At 29.0% G+C, this 22121-nt stretch overlaps 2 protein-coding genes across 14 annotated transcripts in view; one reads left to right on the forward strand and one right to left on the reverse strand.

The window, feature by feature from the left end:
* Window positions 1-1374: 1374 nt before the first annotated feature.
* Window positions 1375-6960, forward strand: Naxd (NAD(P)HX dehydratase). 5 transcript variants are annotated; one of them, XM_076368194.1, is made up of 4 exons: window positions 1375-1619; window positions 2073-3084; window positions 6432-6614; window positions 6715-6960. In XM_076368194.1, exons 2-3 carry the CDS (start codon window positions 2081-2083, stop codon window positions 6445-6447), a joined length of 1020 nt encoding a protein of 339 aa, XP_076224309.1. In that variant the 5' UTR covers window positions 1375-1619; window positions 2073-2080; the 3' UTR covers window positions 6448-6614; window positions 6715-6960. The 5 variants fall into 5 exon arrangements, with proteins under 5 accessions (XP_076224309.1, XP_031836109.1, XP_031836110.1 ...); XM_031980249.2 differs by lacking the exons at window positions 6432-6614; window positions 6715-6960 and adding an exon at window positions 3279-3425 and having other exon boundaries at window positions 2073-3118; XM_031980250.2 differs by lacking the exons at window positions 6432-6614; window positions 6715-6960 and adding an exon at window positions 3279-3410 and having other exon boundaries at window positions 1375-1906; window positions 2113-3084.
* The window catches only part of NKCC (sodium potassium chloride cotransporter), a 57923-nt gene continuing 39199 nt past the window's right edge, over window positions 3398-22121 (reverse strand). For 7 of the 9 annotated variants that reach the window (XM_031980246.2, XM_031980247.2, XM_031980244.2 and 4 more), the window contains 18 exons: window positions 20629-20767; window positions 17634-17694; window positions 14996-15251; window positions 14109-14362; window positions 12496-12610; window positions 11550-11878; window positions 10733-10964; window positions 10073-10194; window positions 9447-9646; window positions 9077-9224; window positions 7671-7912; window positions 6955-7163; window positions 6677-6788; window positions 6183-6286; window positions 5788-5902; window positions 5369-5514; window positions 5018-5129; window positions 3398-4905 (listed from right to left, as the gene is read on the reverse strand). In XM_031980246.2, the coding sequence (XP_031836106.1) occupies window positions 4770-4905; window positions 5018-5129; window positions 5369-5514; window positions 5788-5902; window positions 6183-6286; window positions 6677-6788; window positions 6955-7163; window positions 7671-7912; window positions 9077-9224; window positions 9447-9646; window positions 10073-10194; window positions 10733-10964; window positions 11550-11878; window positions 12496-12610; window positions 14109-14362; window positions 14996-15251; window positions 17634-17694; window positions 20629-20732 (2997 nt within the window). In that variant the 5' untranslated portion in view covers window positions 20733-20767 and the 3' untranslated portion in view covers window positions 3398-4769. Of the gene's footprint in view, window positions 4906-5017; window positions 5130-5368; window positions 5515-5787; window positions 5920-6182; window positions 6287-6676; window positions 6789-6954; window positions 7164-7670; window positions 7913-9076; window positions 9225-9446; window positions 9647-10072; window positions 10195-10732; window positions 10965-11549; window positions 11879-12495; window positions 12611-14108; window positions 14363-14995; window positions 15252-17633; window positions 17695-20628; window positions 20768-22121 lie in introns of those variants that run through there. The other 2 variants (XR_012998730.1, XR_004235267.2) reach the window with 2 other exon arrangements.

Raw genomic sequence — 22121 nt, forward strand, 5'->3', positions numbered from 1 at the left:
ATATTTGTGATGCTCAACATTTTGTATCTTGCGTGAAGGATATTAAATTACTTTCACGTGCGCTTGTATTTAAAATCGTAAGGCTTAGTGTAAAGTGTAGGAAGCCGATACGAATTTTTCTTTAAACTTTATTTACATTTTATCAAGACGATTTGTTGCATTTTATAAAATATTGTAACTATGAAGACTGCTACTGAAACAAACGCTGGTTGCGAACGTGTTAAGGGAAAAAACATTAAAAAACAGTCTACTAAGTTTTGATGATCCGCAACGAAATATTATTCTCGCAACTTAATATTCACATTACTATCATTTAGGTGAAGTTGAAAAAATATTCGTGCACCCCAAATCGCATGATTTTCTTACGAATTTTTAATACCCAAACGTTGAGTGTTTAGTAGACACCATCTACAAGTGACTTGTGAATTTGTCTCGTGAGCGAGAGTGATTGCAACGATGTCAATGATTCGAAAGATATTCGCAGATTGATTTTTTGGTCATCTAATCGAAGAACTTAGTTTTCCAAAGTTCCTCTAAAGGAACAGGAATTTCCTGGGAATTATTTTTCACGTGAAACAATAAAGCTTTGACAAATTTAAACATTATTACTGAAAAGAATTAAATGTGGAACAGTTTCTGTGATATGAAACTTCTTGAATGTAAAGATGACTGTGCATTTTCACATAGATTATGAGTATTATGAGTTGCACTGTGATAACAGGCTATCTTTCCAAGTATTCCAAGTGAAAACCTTAGAAGAAGAAAATTGTTGCAATACTCATTATCTTTATGTCAAGTATGCAGTCATAGGCAGATAGACAATATTTCTATTTTTAGTGGATGATAGAGAAAGTTATTTAACTTGTGTACTTTTTAGTGTGTTCACTATTCCGGTATATAATTAAAATAATCGAAAAATCGCCGACTTTTCGAGTTCGAAAGCGAGAAAAACTGTTAGGCGGTATTCATGAAGTACACACTTTACAGATTAATGATTAAAAGTTTCATGGAAAATAATTTTTACGATTTCTACGAGAAAAAATTTCTGGTTTTTCGAGGTATAAAAATAAATTGTTCGAAAAACGATAAGAACTTCGCCGATTGTATTATGCAATTAAATTTTATACATTTTCATATTGTATTGTAACATGTTGTTATATGTAACATACCGTTTTTCATATTGTATTCTACTTTGAAATTATGAATTATATTTAATATTCTGATAAATGTCTATATGAAGTAATGGGTATATAGAAAAATGTAATATTTGGATAATATGATTAAAAAGTAATGTTCTTCATTAATTTATTCTTATTCACTTATCTACTGTCGATAATGGTGAGAATGATATGACAATGATAATGGAGTTCTAAAATCTCAAAAAATTAGGATACAAAAACATATATATCAAATGCTGGCTATGTCTGTATCTCGTCGGCAACAGTTCAGCTACGGAACAGTATTTTTTTGATTAAATTTTCACTGTCATTGTTATACAAAACGAGTGCACTTTGAAATTAAGTCTTACGCAATTGCATTTGCACGTACATATCAAGAAACCAATTAACACCTAACTTCTTAGTGATTAAATTGCCGACCGCTTTTAGATGTTTTCAATTGTATACTTGTCATGTTTTTGTATTGCGTCTTTAAAATTTTCTAGTTATCGCAACAATATTTCTGTTTTTTGTAATCAAATATTTAATTTCAACAAATTTATATTTTTTGTATTACGTGCGTAGTAAAAAAATTGGTATACCTTTTTAAACATATACAAATTAGGTTATAGGTTATCTGCCTGTTGATTAAACTCTTCATGTTCTTGTTCGATTTCTTTTGATTTAATATTTTATACTAAGAGACGACGTTTGTATAAATCGTCACTTATTTATTCCGATTTTCGCAGGTAATATAGTAATTTAAGAAATATTTTAATTTTCATAATAGATTTCAAATAGTTGTCCTAACAATGTAATTTATGTCAAAAAGTATAATTCACGTATTAGGAGAGACTAAGATTATAATTATAATACTATTAGTGGTATCTATATTCCTTAAGACAAAGCTGTTAGATCAAGAAATGGCTCTCGCAATTTTACATTTTGCCTACAGGAATTCAGTGAAACTATTCTCTACCGCAACCATGACTACATCAGTATCAATGGATGAGCGTATGTTAAAAGGAATAAGAAGAATAGTTCCAAATTTGAATAATGTTAAATATAAAGGACAAGATGGCAGAATTGGCATATTTGGTGGTAGTTTAGAATATACTGGTGCACCATATTTTGCAGCTATGAGTGCTCTTCGCACTGGATGCGATTTAGTACACATATTTTGTGTAAAAGATGCAAGCATTCCTTTAAAGTCATTTAGCCCAGAGCCTATTGTTCATCCAGTTTTAGATCAATATGATGCAATTAAACAAATAAGACCATGGCTTGATCGTTTACATGTAATTATTATTGGTCCGGGTCTTGGTAGAGATGACAAAATATTTAAAACGATTGTTGAACTTATCTCAATTTGTCGTGATATGAAAAAACCATTGGTAATTGATGCTGATGGATTATTCTTAGTTAGCCAAAAGCCTGATATCATAAAAGAATATCCAGGTGTTATATTGACTCCGAATGCTATGGAATTCAGTCGTCTAATGAAAGGAGTGCTTGACAAATCAGTTAAACCTACACCATTAGTTAAAGCTACTGATGTGAAATATTTGGCGGAAGCACTTGGGAAAAATGTTACAATTTTACATAAAGGATCTAAAGATGTGATTGTAGATGGGCATAAAGGTACAGAAGCTGTGTCATGTGGATTAGCAGGTTCTGGCCGAAGATGTGGCGGACAAGGAGATTTATTGGTCGGTGCATTATCCGTATTTTGGTGGTGGGCAATTTGTGCAGGAAGTTGCGAGAGTTCCTTATCAGCTCCGATAACTGCCAGTTATGCTGCATCTAGATTAGTAAGAGAGTGCAATTCGTCTGCGTATAAGATAAAGCAAAGAGGAACATTAACATCTGACATATTGGAGCAAATACAGCCTGTTTTTGCAAGAATCTTTGAAACCCATTGTAACAAGTGAGCTATTTAGTTACATTGATAGCTGGTTCTGGTATGTTTTTATAACAAAAATTTAAATGCTTGTATTAAACAGATTTGTAATAAAGATTTTTATATGTATCATACACAATACATAATATTTTATGTTACATATATGTAGGTATATATATGTACATGCACATAGTAGTAACATTATATAATGTTCATTATAGAACATCTTCATTCAATGGGAGAAATCGAACACGGAGCACTGATTCCTGAATTGTGCTCAGTCGCATATTTCAATGTTTTCAAGAAGCATATAATTTTATGATAATTACATTGCATAGAATTAAATTAGAACACCTTTTAATTACAACAAAATTTTTATATTAGGAACAGAAATCATAAATTCAGGAATTTAACAATATGATTAATTACAATAAATTCATTATAATTAATACAAAATTTGTATATCATTAAATGCATTACAAAATAAATAATACATTTAACAGTTGTGTGTAGATTCAATTATACTTATTGTTTTATCTTATATTTACAAATGATGAATTTGAAGTAATGTTTCAAGTGAAAAATACTATTTTTTACACATTCATGAATTACAATTTTTTTTATCATAAAATAAATTTCCATTTTAAATATAAAAATCGTGTTCTGCGCATGATGAGAAATTTCTACAATATTTTAATAATATAAATTATTCATATCTAAATAATATATTCTGCCTTCGACTCAAAACGTTTTCAAATAATTTATAATAGATCACTTTCAAAAGTTCAGTTTTTATTTCATTTTGTATAAAAACGTTATCCTTCGAAAATGAATATTGATTCTACAAATGAGGAATATTTTAAAATATGAGCCCACATTTTTTAACTTCGTATTAAAATCACAAATAACACGTTTGCGTATAAAATATATTGTATCCAAGCATCAATACTGTATTTTTCTAGTACAAGAACTTTTCAAGTACAATATCATTTAAATTAAAAAATGTTGACTTCTAAATGTTACTGGTTTTCTAAAATGGCACAGAAACATTTATTGCCTTAATTAACAAATAGAAGTAGATCAATAAAAGTCATTAAAAGTACAAATAATTCTAAGTACAATGATTCCGTTTTGTTTCTCGTATCAATTCTGCATTATACACTTAATTCAGTTACAAGATTTGTAATATCACGTATACCACGTGACTAACGAAGTTAACAGATTACAAATTAATCTTAATATATTCCTAAGAAGTTTACGATGTTTCTATACTATTTCTAATATTCACGCATAATATAAAAGTCGTTTATTAATAATGTAACTAATAGAAAATCATTTTTCACTCAAAAGTACGTGACATTTCTCAAGAAGTTTGATTTGTATATGCACTTCTTTATTTGTGTGCCCTAAAATCTTACAAATAGTAAAATTATGATATTATAATTTATAAGTGTCCCTATATTGTTGTCTTTCGTTTCTATGCTAAAATAATCTCGTTATTAAGTACCCCGGGGTTCAACATTGAGGAAAATACTGTATAAAAACGAAAACAGATTATAGCACCTATATAACTTTTGGCATGAATATACCGAATACTGTCTGTACGCATCAGAAAATGTCTTCGCATTCGCTCAGTTGTCGCGTTGTTATTTAACGTAAATTTCATTCTAGAGATTTAAATTATAATTCTCTTTTTGAATTACGTTGATGAACTACGAGTAAAACGTCAGTACTGACGTTTGATTCCCACGTATTAATATTGTTGGCGGCATATCTTTGGTTAAAGCTTCCAACCATGCCATATACAGCGGAGCGGAGACTGCACCTTTTCGTGGCATTGGTAATGACCTATTAAAACCATAGTTACATCGTTTTATGTAATTCATGTAAAAATCATGAATTTAATTCATAAAAAGACAGAAAAATAAAAATGTGTATTTTGAGTAAACATAATACTAACATTACAACCAACGTGGACTGACTGGAATTCTCTAGTAATAACTCCCGAAGTCTTAATTGCCTATGCGTCTTGTCCTTCAAAGATTGGAGTTCAAGTTCTGTCACACAACATTCTGTAATAAAATTACGATATTAATCCCTTGGTGTAATAATTGATTGAATTTATTAAATGAAATTTACCATACGAATGTTGTTTAATTTTGTTTGTGATTGAAATATTTTCGTGAAATTTCAGATAAATAATATTATAACGTTAAAATGATAATATTCTAACTGATATTGACGATTAGAATTATCGGGAAACGTAATTCAAACTACTCAAATTGGAAGAGAATGTATTTTCGTGTTTTACCTGTATCAACAGTGTCATTCTTTCGAAAATCGGATATAAGTTTGTCAAAGAAGTCTTGTGTTTCTTGCTTTGGTTGTACACTTATATCATCCACCATTTTGAGACTAGTATATCTTATCCTGAACTTTGCCATAATCTCTGCCATTCTAAACACCACAATAACAAAAAACATTTCATTAATGATCAATTTTTTTAATATTTCGAATTTCGTTACTGGAATTTATTACAACAAATAATTAACCATTTTTCCGAGCAATTACTACGCGCATACTATTGCAATTTATTGTATACAAATAAAAATTGAGATTTCAAAAATAATTTTAAAAAGATAAATAATAATAAATCTAAATAATTATAAAAAATAAGATTTAATTACAACGATTAGATTTTCTTCGGTTTTTTTTGTATTTCTAACTTACTCTTTCTCTTGCGCGACAATATCTTGTTTGTGGTTCGCCAGTGCGAAAATTCTCATCTTACAGTGTTCCCAATTCGAGCGTGTGCTGATGATATACGGCAACAGAATCGTCAGCCCTGCCGAATAAGAACTTCTGCCACTTACAAATGAGCCTATATTCTTACTCGATTGAATTGCAAACGATGGGAATGTTGAATGTAAATGACATTTATAAATAGAAATTTAAAATACAATAAATGCTTATGTGGCGGGCATTCCTTTTTTCATCTTCATTAAAGAATGAAGAGTAATTATTTTGATCAATGCTCTTAGATTAAACTGTTAATATTAATAATTGCAAGTTATAAACATTTCAATCGTTTGCAGATTCACAATGAGAATATTTATACGAATTACCTCCATCGTCGTATAACCACCACACATCAATTATTCCTTTTTTATGTTTTTTCTGGAATATTGCCAAGTGTTCAGGTACAGCTGTCATTGCGTGCCGTTTTTCCCTAAATATTTAAAAGATACAGAATGTCACACCTAATGTTACTTACATGTAAGAAATTGTATTGAATGAAGAAGGAAATGTATTTAGGTTTCGAATTTTTATGATAATATTGACGCCAATAACAATGATTAAAATTATGTTTTTAGTATGCTACAAGAATAAGAAATCTGATTCTATGAGTATATCAGAGAACATCATCTTCAAACATCAAAGAAGAATATTAGTTCTTCAATTACATAAACAAACATTCAATATGTTTTTAATTTTTTAACTAATTAACCATTGCATTGACGTTAAGTTAAATTAAATTAAAAACATCTTAAAAAGTGGTAAGAATTGATTTACTTTATATTTGTAATTGATTTAAAAATAAAAAAATATTAGTTCTTACATTAATTTTTCGATTGCATGTTTTCTCTTATGTTTAAGATGCTCCCGAGCACTTCCGTGAGTCGGTGAATCTCTAATTATATGTGGTCCATCGACTGGCACAAATTGAGTTCCTGAAATGTACATTTATTTCCCATTGAACTTTTTCGCAATTTTGTAGCCTGTATAAATAATATATGGGAATTATTTATATCAAAATAAGAATTTAAATGCTGGATAGGTAAAGAGTCAAAAAAGTCTACATAAAATTATTATATTTATATGTATATGTATAATTACCCATTGTTGGCACACTTTGAACCCTTGGAATTTCACTGGACATTGATAAATTACTGTCTACATGCATTAAAGTGCTCCCAGTCAAGTCGTAGCTACTTTGTGCTAGGGTACCGTGATCTTCATCACCATTTGCAGTTACTACTTCCGAACAATCCAAACCTTCAGCTATTCGAAGCATAGCCACAGCTAATTTTTGATCGAATGCGTTGCTATAAATAATAATGAATTTCACCTTATTTATTATATTATTACGTGCGTTTTTTCGTACAATTTGTACAATTAATTCTCAGTTTTGTTAAAATGTAATAAAATAAAATTTACAATATAAAAAAATGAAGTTCATTTTGACATATTATTTTACTTCTTCAATGGAATCGTCGGTGAAGATAACTTTTTGTTTCATTTTAATCGATTTAAATAGAAATTTATTTTAATATAATTAACTAAAAATTAATTTAATGTAATTTTAATGAAATAATGATTTCAAATTAAATTTTGAAATCAGCAGTTAAAAGTTTTGTTAACGGATAATTTATTAACGGATAAAATACTCAGTTTGAGTATTTTATAATTGTGTAAAGTAAATAAAAAAGAGAATATGTATTATTGATGATCAATTTCCAACAGAGGTGGGAATGGAGAGTTCTAATATTATCTTTGTATAAAACTTAATTTCTGATTAATTATGATTCAAACACTAATTTCTATTTTCTTACTGGAGGACGTTGAAGTATTCTTGAAGATCTTTATGGTTACAAGTTGACCAATGTGTTTTGTAACCCATTAGAACAACGTTCGGTGCTAATTTTCCAACGCCTGCTACTTGCATCAATGCTGAAGCACCTCGTTCGAAGCACAGATCCTCCACCATGTGATAAAAAGATTTTATGCGTTGTTGATGTAACCACGCGTAACCATTTCTCAATCGAACTGAACGGAGTCGGTACGATAAATTCGTCTAAAAACATGCGAATCAGTTGATATACCTAAATGAACGAGTAGTTTCAGGTAAATGTTTCCTTGGAGGAACGAGTAGTGTCAAATGTTTTCTTGGAGGAAATACTTGAGTACAAAAGATTAATCTATATATGTTCTAGGATAAAATTCTACAAATATCTTAACACTTTATAGTTCTTATGGGGAAGAAATTTCATTTTATATATGTATCAATATCATTTGTTGAAATTTCTGAAATTATCCGCGAGAAATGTAATATTTATTAATATTATCAAATACATGTATTGCAACATTGTTGTAATCTTTTTAAACATTATTGTATATTTTCAACTATTGAGAAAGACGAACTTTAATCAGTCTATCTCTATCTTTTACTACTAAATTAAGCTTTTTATCGTTTGTAGTTTCCACATAATTTCACCATTTTTAAAATCATTTTTATGTAATTTGTATTTTTCAGAAACTAACAGTTGTAGAGCAATTTGGCTTGAGAATTACTCATCTATCCAGTAGATAATATGTAAATAATATTCATTTCATACTCTTTATGTAATATTTCATTAATTCATTAAAACATAGTACAAATATCCCAGCCTTTAAAGATTTAGATTAAACATGAGTAGAAACTTCATGATTAATCATTGGCAACTATTATTTCCTAAATAATAGTTTTTATATTACTCAAAATATTTCGATCAACATTAAAAATAAGGTGAAGGCATCAGTAATTGATCTGGTATCAGTAGTTGACCATTTTTCAGGAAAACGTAAAAAAATAAAGTTTTTAAAAGTAATAATTTACTATTATTTTACGTTTACTATTATTCACGCAGAAAATTTATCCTAACTGGTCAACTACTGGTGCTTTTACCTTAGTATAAGTAAAAAACAGTATACTAATATTGCGACCTGTAATGAACCGTTACATATTTACACGTAAAGTGTAAATCATCACGAACCATACAGTTAGAAATCACGAATCTACGGACGCGTTAAGTTTCTCCTATTACTCAGGGCCACTTTTTTTAATTCTGTGGTGTAAATTGGGTATACAAATTTTTCAACAGTCTTCCGAAAATGCCTAGCGTTAAATATAGGAATCTAACGCGGATTCGTCAGAGTTGAAGGCCACATGGAAGAAAACTTGTTTAGTTATACTACATACCGGATATACTTCACCGCAAATCAACAGGGAATGGTTTTTTGTAATGAGATTAGCCAGATGCAGTAATGCTGGCCTGGCGCCAGGGGGTCCAGCTAGTGCCAAAATTTGAGGAGCGTAATTTTTCACGTGCTCGTCAATCGAATTCAGCCTAGAAAATTAAAATTAATCTTATTGTTACGTTGCCACTGAAGTATAAGCCAATACTTCATAAAAGCCACATATAATTATAACTGTTATTTCGTCCTTTTTAGTGAATTTAAATTATATCGTTATTTTATTTAAAAACGCGATCTTCATACACATCTTCTCACACACCACACTTACTCCTACATGTTATTGTATGCAAAATAAAAATGTATGACATTCTCACCTGTATACGATAGAAAGCGCAGTCTTGTAAGTTTGTGCTTGCGTGCTGCTGCCCCAATTTACGTCTGGTTTCCGATAAACGACAATCAAATATAGCGCGAAGATAATGACGAAGGTAACAAGTGATGTCACCCAGTCAATTAAAAACATTATGGAAACACATGTGATAAAACCGAACAAGGACAACCAGGTGTTGTAATACTGTAACATTTATCAAATTCCATTAGTCCTTTCGTCTTTATTATTATATTATTAATAATTTGTCATTATACTGTTAATTGGAATTCATTGTAAGTAATTAGTAAATTATAATGTAATTTATTGTTATATTATTAACATTATCCTTAAAGGACATCATTAGATATGGAAAATGCGAAGAAAAATGTTTTAAATGATAATTTAATCCGTGTGTAAAGTTATATGCAATTTGAGCTTACAAAGGAGTGTACTACGTCGTCACACACTAAATCTGATAAATTTTCCATGAAAAATAGAAAACAAATTTCTAACAAAAAATTTGCATAATTTTCTTACTATTTCACATTTCTAATTATCTCTTTCAAAGAAAAGTGTAAAGTAAAATAACTTGTATATTTCATTCATAAGTGTTTTTAATGATATTCTTACTCTGAAGGTAGGACGCCATCCAAGAGGTCGAATGAATGCTGCATGAAAAGTGCAGAAATTTATTAAGGCATACGAAGCCAAGTAGAAGTTTGAGATCAAAGGCGCTACTGCATTCAAGTTAGCTGAAAACAGGAACGGTAGATACAAAGATTATATTATAATATTGCAAAATATAGACAATTATTTTAAACAGTTTTTAGAGGTTTATGTAGTAATAAGAGAAAACCTTAAAACGACTTAAACTGACAAGCAAACGTGTTTGCAATGATCATTGGAGATTCTACATCAACTTTAGATTTATTAATTACAATTAAATGAATTGTTTAAACTTATAGGAAAAAAGAATATTATATAAAATCCATATCAAATATCACTTGTATATAACTTTATATGGGAATAGCTACTTTTTCGTTTAATTTTCTATTTATTGCGCTCCTAATTTTTAACATTACGTGATACATTTCTTATTGGTATAGACGATTATTAAGCAAATAATTGATAATTAACCAGTATTTACTATATATTCTACATTATCATTAAATATAACAATTATTGAAAAACTATTCTTCATTTATGATTTATTAAATGTCTACTGTCTTTAATGACAATTTCTTATGTTTCCATTTAATATTGTAAAAAAGGTTGAAATATTTGTTGTACCTATCAAAAGGAATAATGCTGCGACGAAAAACGTTAGAACATATCCACGGTAAGGTTCACCATGTTTTCCATAGCCTTTGCTGAAGTATATCAGACCAGGGTAAATACGGTCTTGTCCTAACGCCTGTATTAATCGTGGCACTGACAACAAGTTTGTTAAAGCTGTCGAGAGAGTTGCAGCAAAACATCCGGCGTATATGAATGGGCCCCAAACGGACATAAGTTGCATTACCTTAAAATAGAAAAACGATTTACGTTCAAGTTGTTTTAATATGTTACTGCAGTTGCATACAAATTTTGAGATATTTCATATTAATACATATTATCAATAGATTTAACTATTTGACACTTTTGAATAAATGAAATTAATAGATAATATTTTTGTGTAATATTATCTATCGTAAAACACTATTATTAATAATTAAATTATCATTAAGTCATTCATATTTATTCAATGAAAATATTAATTATATCATCAAAAAGACAGATTGCTTCTACGTCGAAAAATACATTAACATCAAGTGAAGGTATCGTATGGACTATTTATAAATTCATTAAGTGAAGAATTTATTAAATAGAAAAACAATATGAGAGAAATAGTATTACCATTCTCAATATAGTACCAAAATTATGAATGAGATATTTTACTTTCTTCTATTAGCATTTATTTAACATTCACAAATGGCAAGTATAATTTTCATTTTTCGAGAATTTAATGAACTAACAAGAATCTATTTGCCAAATAAGTAGCGTCTTTTTGATATGACGTATTCAATTTCATGATGATCCATTGATTACTTAAACTGTAAGTACGTACTGAATAGCTGTTATGTAATCCATAAGTGCAATTCACTTGTGGAATGCAATCTATAATGGTGTTATTTGCGATGAGACCACCGGCATCTCTTAAAGCCGCGCCACCAGCGAACAAAACGAATGTGAGGTAACTCAGCATCGAAATTAGCAGCGCGAGAAGGGTCCCTATCGGTATGCTACTGGCTGGATCCTTCAAGTCGCCAGAAATATTAGCTCCTGCCTGAATTCCGGTCACCGATGGAAAGAAAATGGCGAACACGGAGAAGAACGTCTGATTGTTGTTCTCGGAAAACCGATAATCTGGTCCCATATTGTTCATGAACACTTCGCCTAAAAATTGAAGAAAACAATTTTAATCATTAATAAATATTGATAAGCATTTAGCGTTTTAATAGTAGAAATAGCACACCCGTCAAAATTGTGGGTTTCAGTTTTCTTATTTCACGATAATTGATATCTTAAGAGTGTTAAATATCTCAATTGATTTTTAGTACAGTCTCACTTAAATACTATAATGAATATATGAAGAAATCGAAAAAAATCTATTGATATAACTTTTATAAAAATTACACATTCATTATATTAAACGTTTGGTAGTGCTAATGTTGATTACAAAGCATTGTAATATTATTGATTTCTTAATTAATTAATGGAAGTATATCTCTACATCTGTAGGATGAATGGTACGTTATGCGTACGTGTGATATATCTTACATATCTTATCTGTATGACAAGGTACAAAATATTATTAATATCAAATATTTATGTGAAAATTTCACGATGTACATACATACACGTAATTTTAATTTCTTGTAAAATTTATACGCGTTAGCTTATTATTCTATTTTTAATTATTATTAATTCAATTTTTTGTTAAGTGTAGTTGAGAAACAAATCTCAAAGTGTCAAGGGGTTTAAATTGACATGCAAATTTCAACTTAACTTACTAGAGAATCCAAGGAATCCTTGTGCTTTTTGATCGATACTTGATGGTCCCATAATTGTACCAATCAGAAAATCAAAAATGGCTGCAACAATGATGGCTATGAGGAAATTTTGTGCCTGGAATGAAATAAATTTTATACGGAGTCTTTTGGGAAAAATATATTAGTATTCAGTAATCCAATTACAATCTAATGCAAGGATATCTCATGAATTTAAATTGAATGAAAACATTTGGAAGCAATATCGTATGATAATATACTTCTACTTTTGATAAAATCTCTCAATTGCGTTGTAATCGTGAACATATCATAATATCAACTATAAATAAGGTTTATCTGAATAGGTGATTAGAATCAATTACACATTGCCATTGTTTATGTCATGCATGCATTGTCAAGGTCTCTTCTTTCGTTTAATATGTATCAAACGGAACACATCTATAATTCTTTGGTATGTATAATTGTCGAATAGAATGTAAGAGAATCGCATTTTTCTGAATATCGAAAATATGAAAGACGATAAACACGAAATGTGAACGTTATAATTGTATTAACGATTTAAATTTATGCACATTTTAATTGAAAATGAAACACGTGTAAATGAAATACGTGGTGATTATATACTAAACAAGAGAAATATGATAAATGGAGTCCCAGTAAATAAATATAGTTCAACCGATTAATAGTGTAAATTTTCTATTTACAAATAAGAAAAATATCTTTCTTGGGCGAACAATTGTTTTCAAGTTATAAAACATATAAACACATTTTTAATTTGCACGTTTATAAATGTCATTGTATATTTTTGAATAAAGAAGATGGATAGAATACTGTGAAAAATATGTAAAATATTAATTGGTACTCATTATCGATAAAAGTAGATCAAGTAATTGGTTCGTAAGAGTAGCAATTTAGATAAAAATTCGACAGTAAACAACTTTAAACTATCTGTCGACCTCCTCCAATGTAAATACACTTTTGAATTGTTTAAGAAATTGTAACTGTAATTTATTTTTATATTCTGGTCAATATTTATTTTATAATGTAAAAGTTTGACTATAAAGTTTACATAGTATTCAAAACTAAGATTGTATAAAAGACATTGTGATAGGAACTTAGATAAATATGTTATATAAAATAAATTTACACAAACATTTAAACAATCTGATTACAATCTACTATTATGCTAATATTTATATTAGTTATATTAGTAAGTGTTATAAAGGTCATTTGTATAATATATTTACTTATATTTTAATTCATACATACGTGAGGAAGTTTCGTGAACGTGATTAATATTTTTGAATCAATTGAAATGCAAATTCAACACTATTTTTACCGAAGGTATCAAAAACATTTTGTAAAACTTTAATTGAAAATCATTTTTTGAGTTCAATCATATTTCCTTAATAGAATATATAATATCATCATAAAATGAATTTAGCAGTACATGTTTTTAATAGATTATATTATGCAATTTTATAAATTTTATTGCATTACCTCCTGGTATAAATAGGTGGTAAAAATAACGTTAAATACCTCAATACAGAGAAAATTAGAGTTACTCTATTTTTATAATAAACGAATATGTACAAAAGAAAGTATTTAGACAGTACCTTTGATTCCCATTCCATTCCGATGGCGCAAATCAAAATCATAACAATGAGTGCGACTGTTCCCACTATTCGGACGTCATTTACCCCATTGTCTATGATTTTCAACTTATTTTCCCTTAGCAAGTCGTTTAGGGAGTCGCAAAAGCCAATGGTGTTCATTGATGCCGAAACCGCATTGGCAAATGCAAAAACAATTCCAACGGAAGCTCCAAATTCTGCTCCCAACGTGCGTGATATGATGAAGTATATACCACCTATAGGTATTCATGATTTATAATATATATCATTGAACTCGTTCATTTATATAAATTTAAATATGTAGTGTAAAAAATACATTATAAGATATAAAATATATTGCAAACAGATATATTGTAAATGGATTAGATACAATACAAAAGTGTGGCAATATGATATTTACGTGTAAATTGTAAAAAACTAAAAATTGCTTTTGTATTTTTTTATTACGTGAGAATAAAAGAAAGCAAACTGAACAGTCGTTTAATGTAAAATAAGTTCATCTCTATTTTCGAATCACAGTTGAAAAGTATTAAGTTCCTGTTAGATTTTCAGAAATAAAAATTCGATTAGCAGCGAATATAAATATTTATTATTTAATAAGTAATTTTACATCTACGTTGTAAACGAGTAACATTAACATACTAATATAACATAACAACGAGTCATGGTCGAAGTAATAACTTTTTGTAGCCAGATATGGAGTTCTCCGATTTTAAATTGAACTACTTTTGGGAAACTGTCGCAACTAGAACTTTGCGTTGCCGATTCCATGATTCTTGGAAAAATAATTCTCGGTGTGTGGTTAAAGCACACATTGCCACACCTTTGACAGGGAAAAAAAATGAGAAAACGGGGGCCCTGTAACACACCTCCCTTTACTTCCCCATTAGTACTAATTGCGCTAAGGCTGAGCGTTGTGATGACGCAAACTGCCGCCGATATGCCGATAATAATGACACTTTGCAATATGCCGGCCTGCGCCACTACCCAGGACAGCCGCAGGAAAAGCATTACACCCCATATGTTCAAGAGGCATGGTATTAGGACACCCTGGATCCATCCTAGCTTTATGCCCGTGTGTCCTTGTTGCGACGATCCAACTTGGCCAGCTTCTATATTAGCGTCCTGAAATTCAAACGTTCCGGATATATGATAGTGGTACAATATAACTGGAGTTTTCGTTCTTATGAAAACCTTGAAGATAACGCGAAAATGAAGAAGATGATATGAAGTGGAAAGAAGAATAAAAATAAATTGATGGAACAAACTGTAAAGAAAGTATGATAAGCGTAAAGAAGAATGAAAATGAATAAGATAAAATAAAATGTAAAGAGGAATAAAAATAAAAATAACTTGATAAAATAAAATGTTACTGATAATATTGCATACAGTATAAATAAATGTGATACTTTTTTAAGTATTTATATGAACACTACTTTAGTTTTTATGTGAATATATTTATAGAATAAATTTGTTTCATTTTAAATGGTCATTAAAATTGTTGTTTACTTTCTTCGTACAACTATTCAGCCTAGAAAGGAATCTACATTAAAACTTTTAAAGGTTAACGTTAACGTTGATAACTTTACAATACAAGTGTTTAAATTGATGGGAAAATTCTTATTTTATTATTAACCGAATAAAGTTATTCACAATCTAGTTACTATAGTTCAGGTAATATACGTTAATAAGATGTAACTTTATAATTTTTCATATTATCTCTCCATTAATTTTCGTTTATTTTAAAATAATATGGAATAGTTCGTAGCTATGTTTCACATTGGCAACATAACTTCTTGTACGATAGTACCAATTTCTTTACGTAAATACATTTAAGGTATATATTTCACTTGTTTTATACATATGAGGAACATGTAAAGACATATTCTTAAGAACGATAATCTTTTTGTTCTGTTATGATAATCTTCCTGCAGGTCACAGGTTTTACAAATTGATACTTTTTCTAATTTTCTTCGCAGCTGGTATTTACTGCTTCGCAAACCTAATATACTCTCCCCCTCAAGGTTCTCGTTATGAGTTCGATCGTCCTTACCGAAGGAGAAAACTTTTCTACGTCATGTCTCATTAAACGTGGCTACAACCGCCATCAGTTCATCTTATCAGATTTAAGTGTAAAAAATGTTTAAATTACAATACTTTCAGATTTGTTTTATGTTCCGTATTTATTTACCAGATTTTATTTATAAAACAGTTAATTCAAGCGTTTAGTAAATTATTCCACATTTTTTATAATGTCTGTCTTACTTTATTAATCAAAAGAGTTCTACAAATTAATTTTAATTAATGTTAAACCTTTGCACACGAAAATTTCTATTGTCCACATGTATTTATTATTTTCTAATGGAACTTCAATTAAACTATTAATTCTATTACATAGAAATAATACACGAATCAATGGATAGAATTATTTTATTTTAATATTTTATGTCTAATTAAATTATATAATAAATAATATTGAATATTCAATGTTATAATTTTATAATTTTGTTGCATCAAACCGAGTGGCAACTGTGGGTTGCTTCTCGAGTGCAAAAGATTAACTATGAAAGTAGTTTACTTTGAATTTAACAATATCTTTCTAAACTATAGTCTTACAAATAGTTTCGCATTCCTTTTATATTTTATTAATACTGACGACTGTTTAATGTTAGGAAACAGACGAATTTTCGTGATAAGGATTTTCAGAAATCCTTCGAGAAAACAATAATTACATTAATTGTACCTGACAAATGTCACCTTAGAGAATATGACACGTATGTGCTTACATGCAAATGCGCTGTGATATCAATATTAACATTTTCACATTTTCACTCACTTTTTTGCTAACTCGCTTGGTACATTAACATTCAAAACAAGTGAATCATATTTCTAGTTCTTATGATATAATACTACCAGTTCTTCAAAATATTCTTTCTAGTTCTAAGGTAAATATGAAATTTTTATTATTTTTCTCTATAAGTTCAAAATAATTTATTCTACAACTAAATGAATATCAATGCAATTTTTGGAAACCGAACCACTAATATCTGTTACATAATTTACAGTATAATTTTCAATGGAATGGAAGTAGAAACTTTAAGTCATATAATAAGTCGATAAAAAAAACAACACCTTAAAAGATGGTTTTCTTATTAACATTCAAGCTTATTAACACTCTTCGAAACAAATATTTATTTTCAAACTTTTATAACATGCGTAAAAAACACTTCTTTCTTCGTTTTTATTTAGTTTTGGTTTACCCAGTGAACGGTTGAAAACTCTTCTTTTTGTTTTTTATAAAGGATCGTCAAAATGTTTGCATCGACCCAATATTATCGAAATTAAGGAAGATTTTATATATTATAGTTTAATGTTTATAAGCTTCGTTCTTGAAAAATAATTTGTTGAGTAGCGATTTGTAAAAATGATCAATTTTTAATGCACATTGATGTATCACAACAAGGACACTGTTCATAGATGAATGTCCTTTGGATGTGGCAACCTTACCTTTATAAGATTTCCTTCGTGCAGGGTGCTCAGAGATGGTCTTTTAGCGCGCCGACTCAATCTACAAACACAGACGTCCTTGTTACTTGATGTAATAGTATCAACGAGGGAATGAAGTTAATTAAATTAGGATAAATTGACGAACGGGGAGGAAAAGTCGATTAACGTCGGAAACATAATTCTCCGTTCGAGTGTGAAAGAGCCTTAAAATATTGGATCGGTCAACCGATCTTTCTGCAGCCTTCAAACTTTGCTCTTAATTGCTAATTACAAGTCAATTGAACATGATTTATAGTGACGATATAACGTAACTAATTAAATTTTGTGGGTGTAGGGTAAACTTTAAAGATGATGCATTCACCCATTCAAGTAAATAAATTGTTAACACTAGAACTACCGAGAATTTAACATCGGGTTACGGACATTTATTGTACAGTTTATTTCATTGGTATTAGAAAGCTTGATATTCGTTCATTTAGATTTTTTAAATTAGAGGTTTAAAGATTAGACAATTAAAATACACGTTTGGATTATTGCATTAATAAAAATCGATATAAGCATTTACTAAATAACATCAAATTGGCGCGTTCCGTAAACCTAGTGTTAATATGATTGATATGTAATCACTATAAAAGTTGTAACAATAGATTATTTTCAGTTTCTGCAGACATTCCTTATAATATTCAAGCGAAACTATTTATTTTCAAAATCATTTCGAATATTCAATGCTTTTAAGATATTAATAATTACGAAACAAACAAATTGAAACCAGTCATTTTTAATGATACGGTAGTTCTAGTGTTAATCTAATCCGGAGTATTTCGATCACGGATAAAATTGTATCGATATGTTTCTTCTTATTTCAACTTAAACGAAATTACATTAGGTCTATACAAAGTTTCATAGTTATGTTTTAGTGATACCTAGCTTTCATATGGAATATTACATATTACAACAACAGCAAATTTTATGTATCAACCTGTACATGTTGTTGATACTAAACATCATAATGATGATATTCAATGAAATATGATTACTTGAAATATAAATGAAAACTGCATGGACTTGATGAATTTGCGAATATAAAGGAAAGTGTCACATGTTGCGTGTTCTCCACTTTGAACTTTGAGGTAGAGCGATTTAAAGTTTTACCAGCTGATATTTACAGATTACGGTATTTAAACAATCTTATGTCAACAGCTATTTCATTTTTAACGTGAATCGTAAATCCGTAACACGATCCCATAGGTTTTAGCTGCTCGACGACCCGCGATTCGCGGTGCCTTGATTCCTTGGAAACTAGTTAATGTGCGGCCTTCTGCTATATTGAATGACACAGTGCGGTGCACCGTTAAAATTGTCTTAACTAACGTAGTATAGACCATTGTATACAGCAGTATTATATTTAACAGAACAATAACTTATTTCTGAAATCTCTACCGGCACTCTATCTATGTAACATTATTTACACTGTGCAATGTTTTCAAACATATCTAGTAAATAAATCTTACAACGAACGTATGTACATAACAATATTTTAAATCAAATTAATTAACTTGCTTTTATAATTTTCATTAGTAACTAATTTTTAAAGTATTATTTACATTATATAATACTTTGTAGCATACGAAATAAACTTCATAATTTTTGGCCAAACATTTACAAAATATTTTGGGATATTCAATTAATGAAATATCCTGTAGATTTCGATTATGCTGTAACTAAATAACGATTGTATGATTTCGATAATCAATTGTAATAATCGTTTGATCTTTGAAACATTAGCGTTTCCATATAACTATTCTGTGCAACTACTTTCACCGATATTTCAACATCTCTGAACCTTTACGGAAACGTCTGCTTCGATATGTGGCTAAGAAGATTTCTTTTTGGTTGATTCCTATTAATTATATATTTGCATTAGAATATAATGAATTTTATATATTATGTACTATATTTTTATGTTAATATTATATTATATTCTTGAGTTATATTATACATTATATGATATATATAATATATTAATCAGTAGCCTATTTTACTTTTACATTCATTTATTCAGTGTTTAATGGTCTTTTAATTTCCACAAAGAAATATTGGAATTTTCCGCTTAAAAAAAGAAAAGTAACCTTCGGAGCTTTTTACGTAAACGAGGCATAAAGAAATATTTATTCTGACGCAGGAAGAGTTCACAAGTAATTCCTGTACTTCTGTACTCAGAATTTACTGTGTACCATACTTCTGTACTCAGAAATTTGGGAAGTCTGTACATCTGCAAATGTTCAGGAAATTCCCACATAGACGTGAAAAAGCTCCTTACGAAGCGTTTAGTTTTCTTTGCGATTAAGTGTTAGCTTGTCCTGTATCATCGACTGAAATGTACATATTGCTATGTACCTTGGATTTGCAGAATCTATTTTTGTACATACGTTCGGTTACTATAGTTTTTAGCCGTTTTCTTCGAAGAACACTTTTTCGTTTGATCGTCTTTGATACACTTTTATGATAAAACTTTATTGAGTGGTAATACCAAAAAATATGATTATTACGATAGATATTTTTTAATTTTGTTTATATACACATTTTGATAGTTATATTAGTATATTCACCTAACCTAGGTAACGAATATAATATTGTTCATAAAACTTGCAACACTGATGATAAAAAAAATAATGATGATGATGATACTTATATTAAGAAATTCACACCATTAAATATTTAAGAAAAAAATGACACAGTAAAGCTTTTGTTATCATCATACTTATCACAGATTTTAATGTATTATATATCCAAAATGAAACTCTTACATTAAGTTTGTCTTTGATAGCTTATCTGTTTTCGATTGAAAAAAGGAAACGATGCATTAGTATTGAAAGCAATAAAAAAATTTGCAACATATTTCCGATCGGAAAACATGATAAACACAAATTAAGCATTATCAATACCAGAAAAAATAATTTTAACCAATATTTAAATACACATATTTTAAACGTACCTGTAATGGTCTAAACGCGGGACAACGTCCCATAGTCCAGTGACGTTTAAAGTCATCGGTGACCTTTTATTATTCTGATTGTTACCAATTACCTCATCGTCCATAGCTTTAAATGCTGTTCACCAGCGTCTTATTGAATCTATAACAATAAAACAGAAACAGGTGAAAATTTATTTATGTACTTGTAAATAATTCTTTTTGATGTAAAATAATTGTTAATAATTATTTTCAAAATTGATTAAGCAACAGCTAATGAAGAATTTATTGTGGAAATAATATTGTCATTATTATATAATATTATCAGTCGACATACAAATTTCTATCATACGATGCAACAGGTTTTATTTTTAGTAGAATTCCTCGCATAACATGATTTCAGTTCACAGAAATAATATTTTACTGTCCTTTAACAAAATTCCAGTCACAGTTATATTAGATAGGATTGTTCTCACTGCTTTTTTTATCAACCTTATCTTCTTCAAGTGTTAGAAATATTTATTAAATAAAACAGTTGCAAAGAAAATTTAAAGCTGTTTATATTTAATAGATTTAACCTTTTGTCCGTTTTATTATATTTTTACCGGATTATTATTATGAAGTATCTGACAAAATGTTCTCCTGTTAAAAACATCTTTTTATAATTTATATAATCTATAATTAAGATGAATTACAAATATGAATGGAGCACTAAAGAAAATGTAAACTTTTTCGTTTTTCAGTACATTTGTATTAACGTCATCATAGAGTTCCTACGATTTTGATAAGATTCCTAAGACGTATATAAAGAAATAGTCCAATATTTTAACACTAAAATTTGAAAATATTAAAAAATGGCGTTAACCGTTTTCTGTTTTCCGGTACATTTGTATTAGTGCTGTTATTAATCTTTTGCACTATGATCTTTTTCACAACTGGGCTCAACATAACTATTTCATTGTTCAAAATTCATTAGAAAAAGAAAAAAATTGTACTCGTAAGCATTACAATTAGTAATAAAAAAAATAATATTCAATTCATACTTGAAACAATTAAGTGACATTTATGTTTCTTAAATTCTATTTGAAATCTTCGCTCTGAGCCTGACACGATATTGTAAGACAAAAGGTTAAACTCCGAAGACTTTGATAAGATTCCAAAAATTTACATAAGGAACAGTTGAATATTTAATGCTGAAAATTGAAAACATTAACAAAATGGCCTTTGTCCGACACACATGCATACTAACTGTACCAGAACTTTTCCTACCGTAACTAGTCAAATAACTGTCTACAAAATAAAAGTAAAGAAGTCAAATGACAATTTATTTTGAGTGGAAACAGAAACAAAAGGAAAGATAAAAATTGCAAAAACTGATTATATACAATATAGGAGTCGAAAGTTAACACGTTGACTGCCAAGAAAAACTTCAGCGTTTTATGTATCACTTATTTTTTTGCAGCAAAAATATAAAGGAACAGTTATCAATTATTTGGTACACAACTATTAGGTTATGA

This window comes from Nomia melanderi, chromosome 1 (assembly GCF_051020985.1).
Source record: "Nomia melanderi isolate GNS246 chromosome 1, iyNomMela1, whole genome shotgun sequence".
Taxonomy (NCBI): domain Eukaryota; kingdom Metazoa; phylum Arthropoda; class Insecta; order Hymenoptera; family Halictidae; genus Nomia; species Nomia melanderi.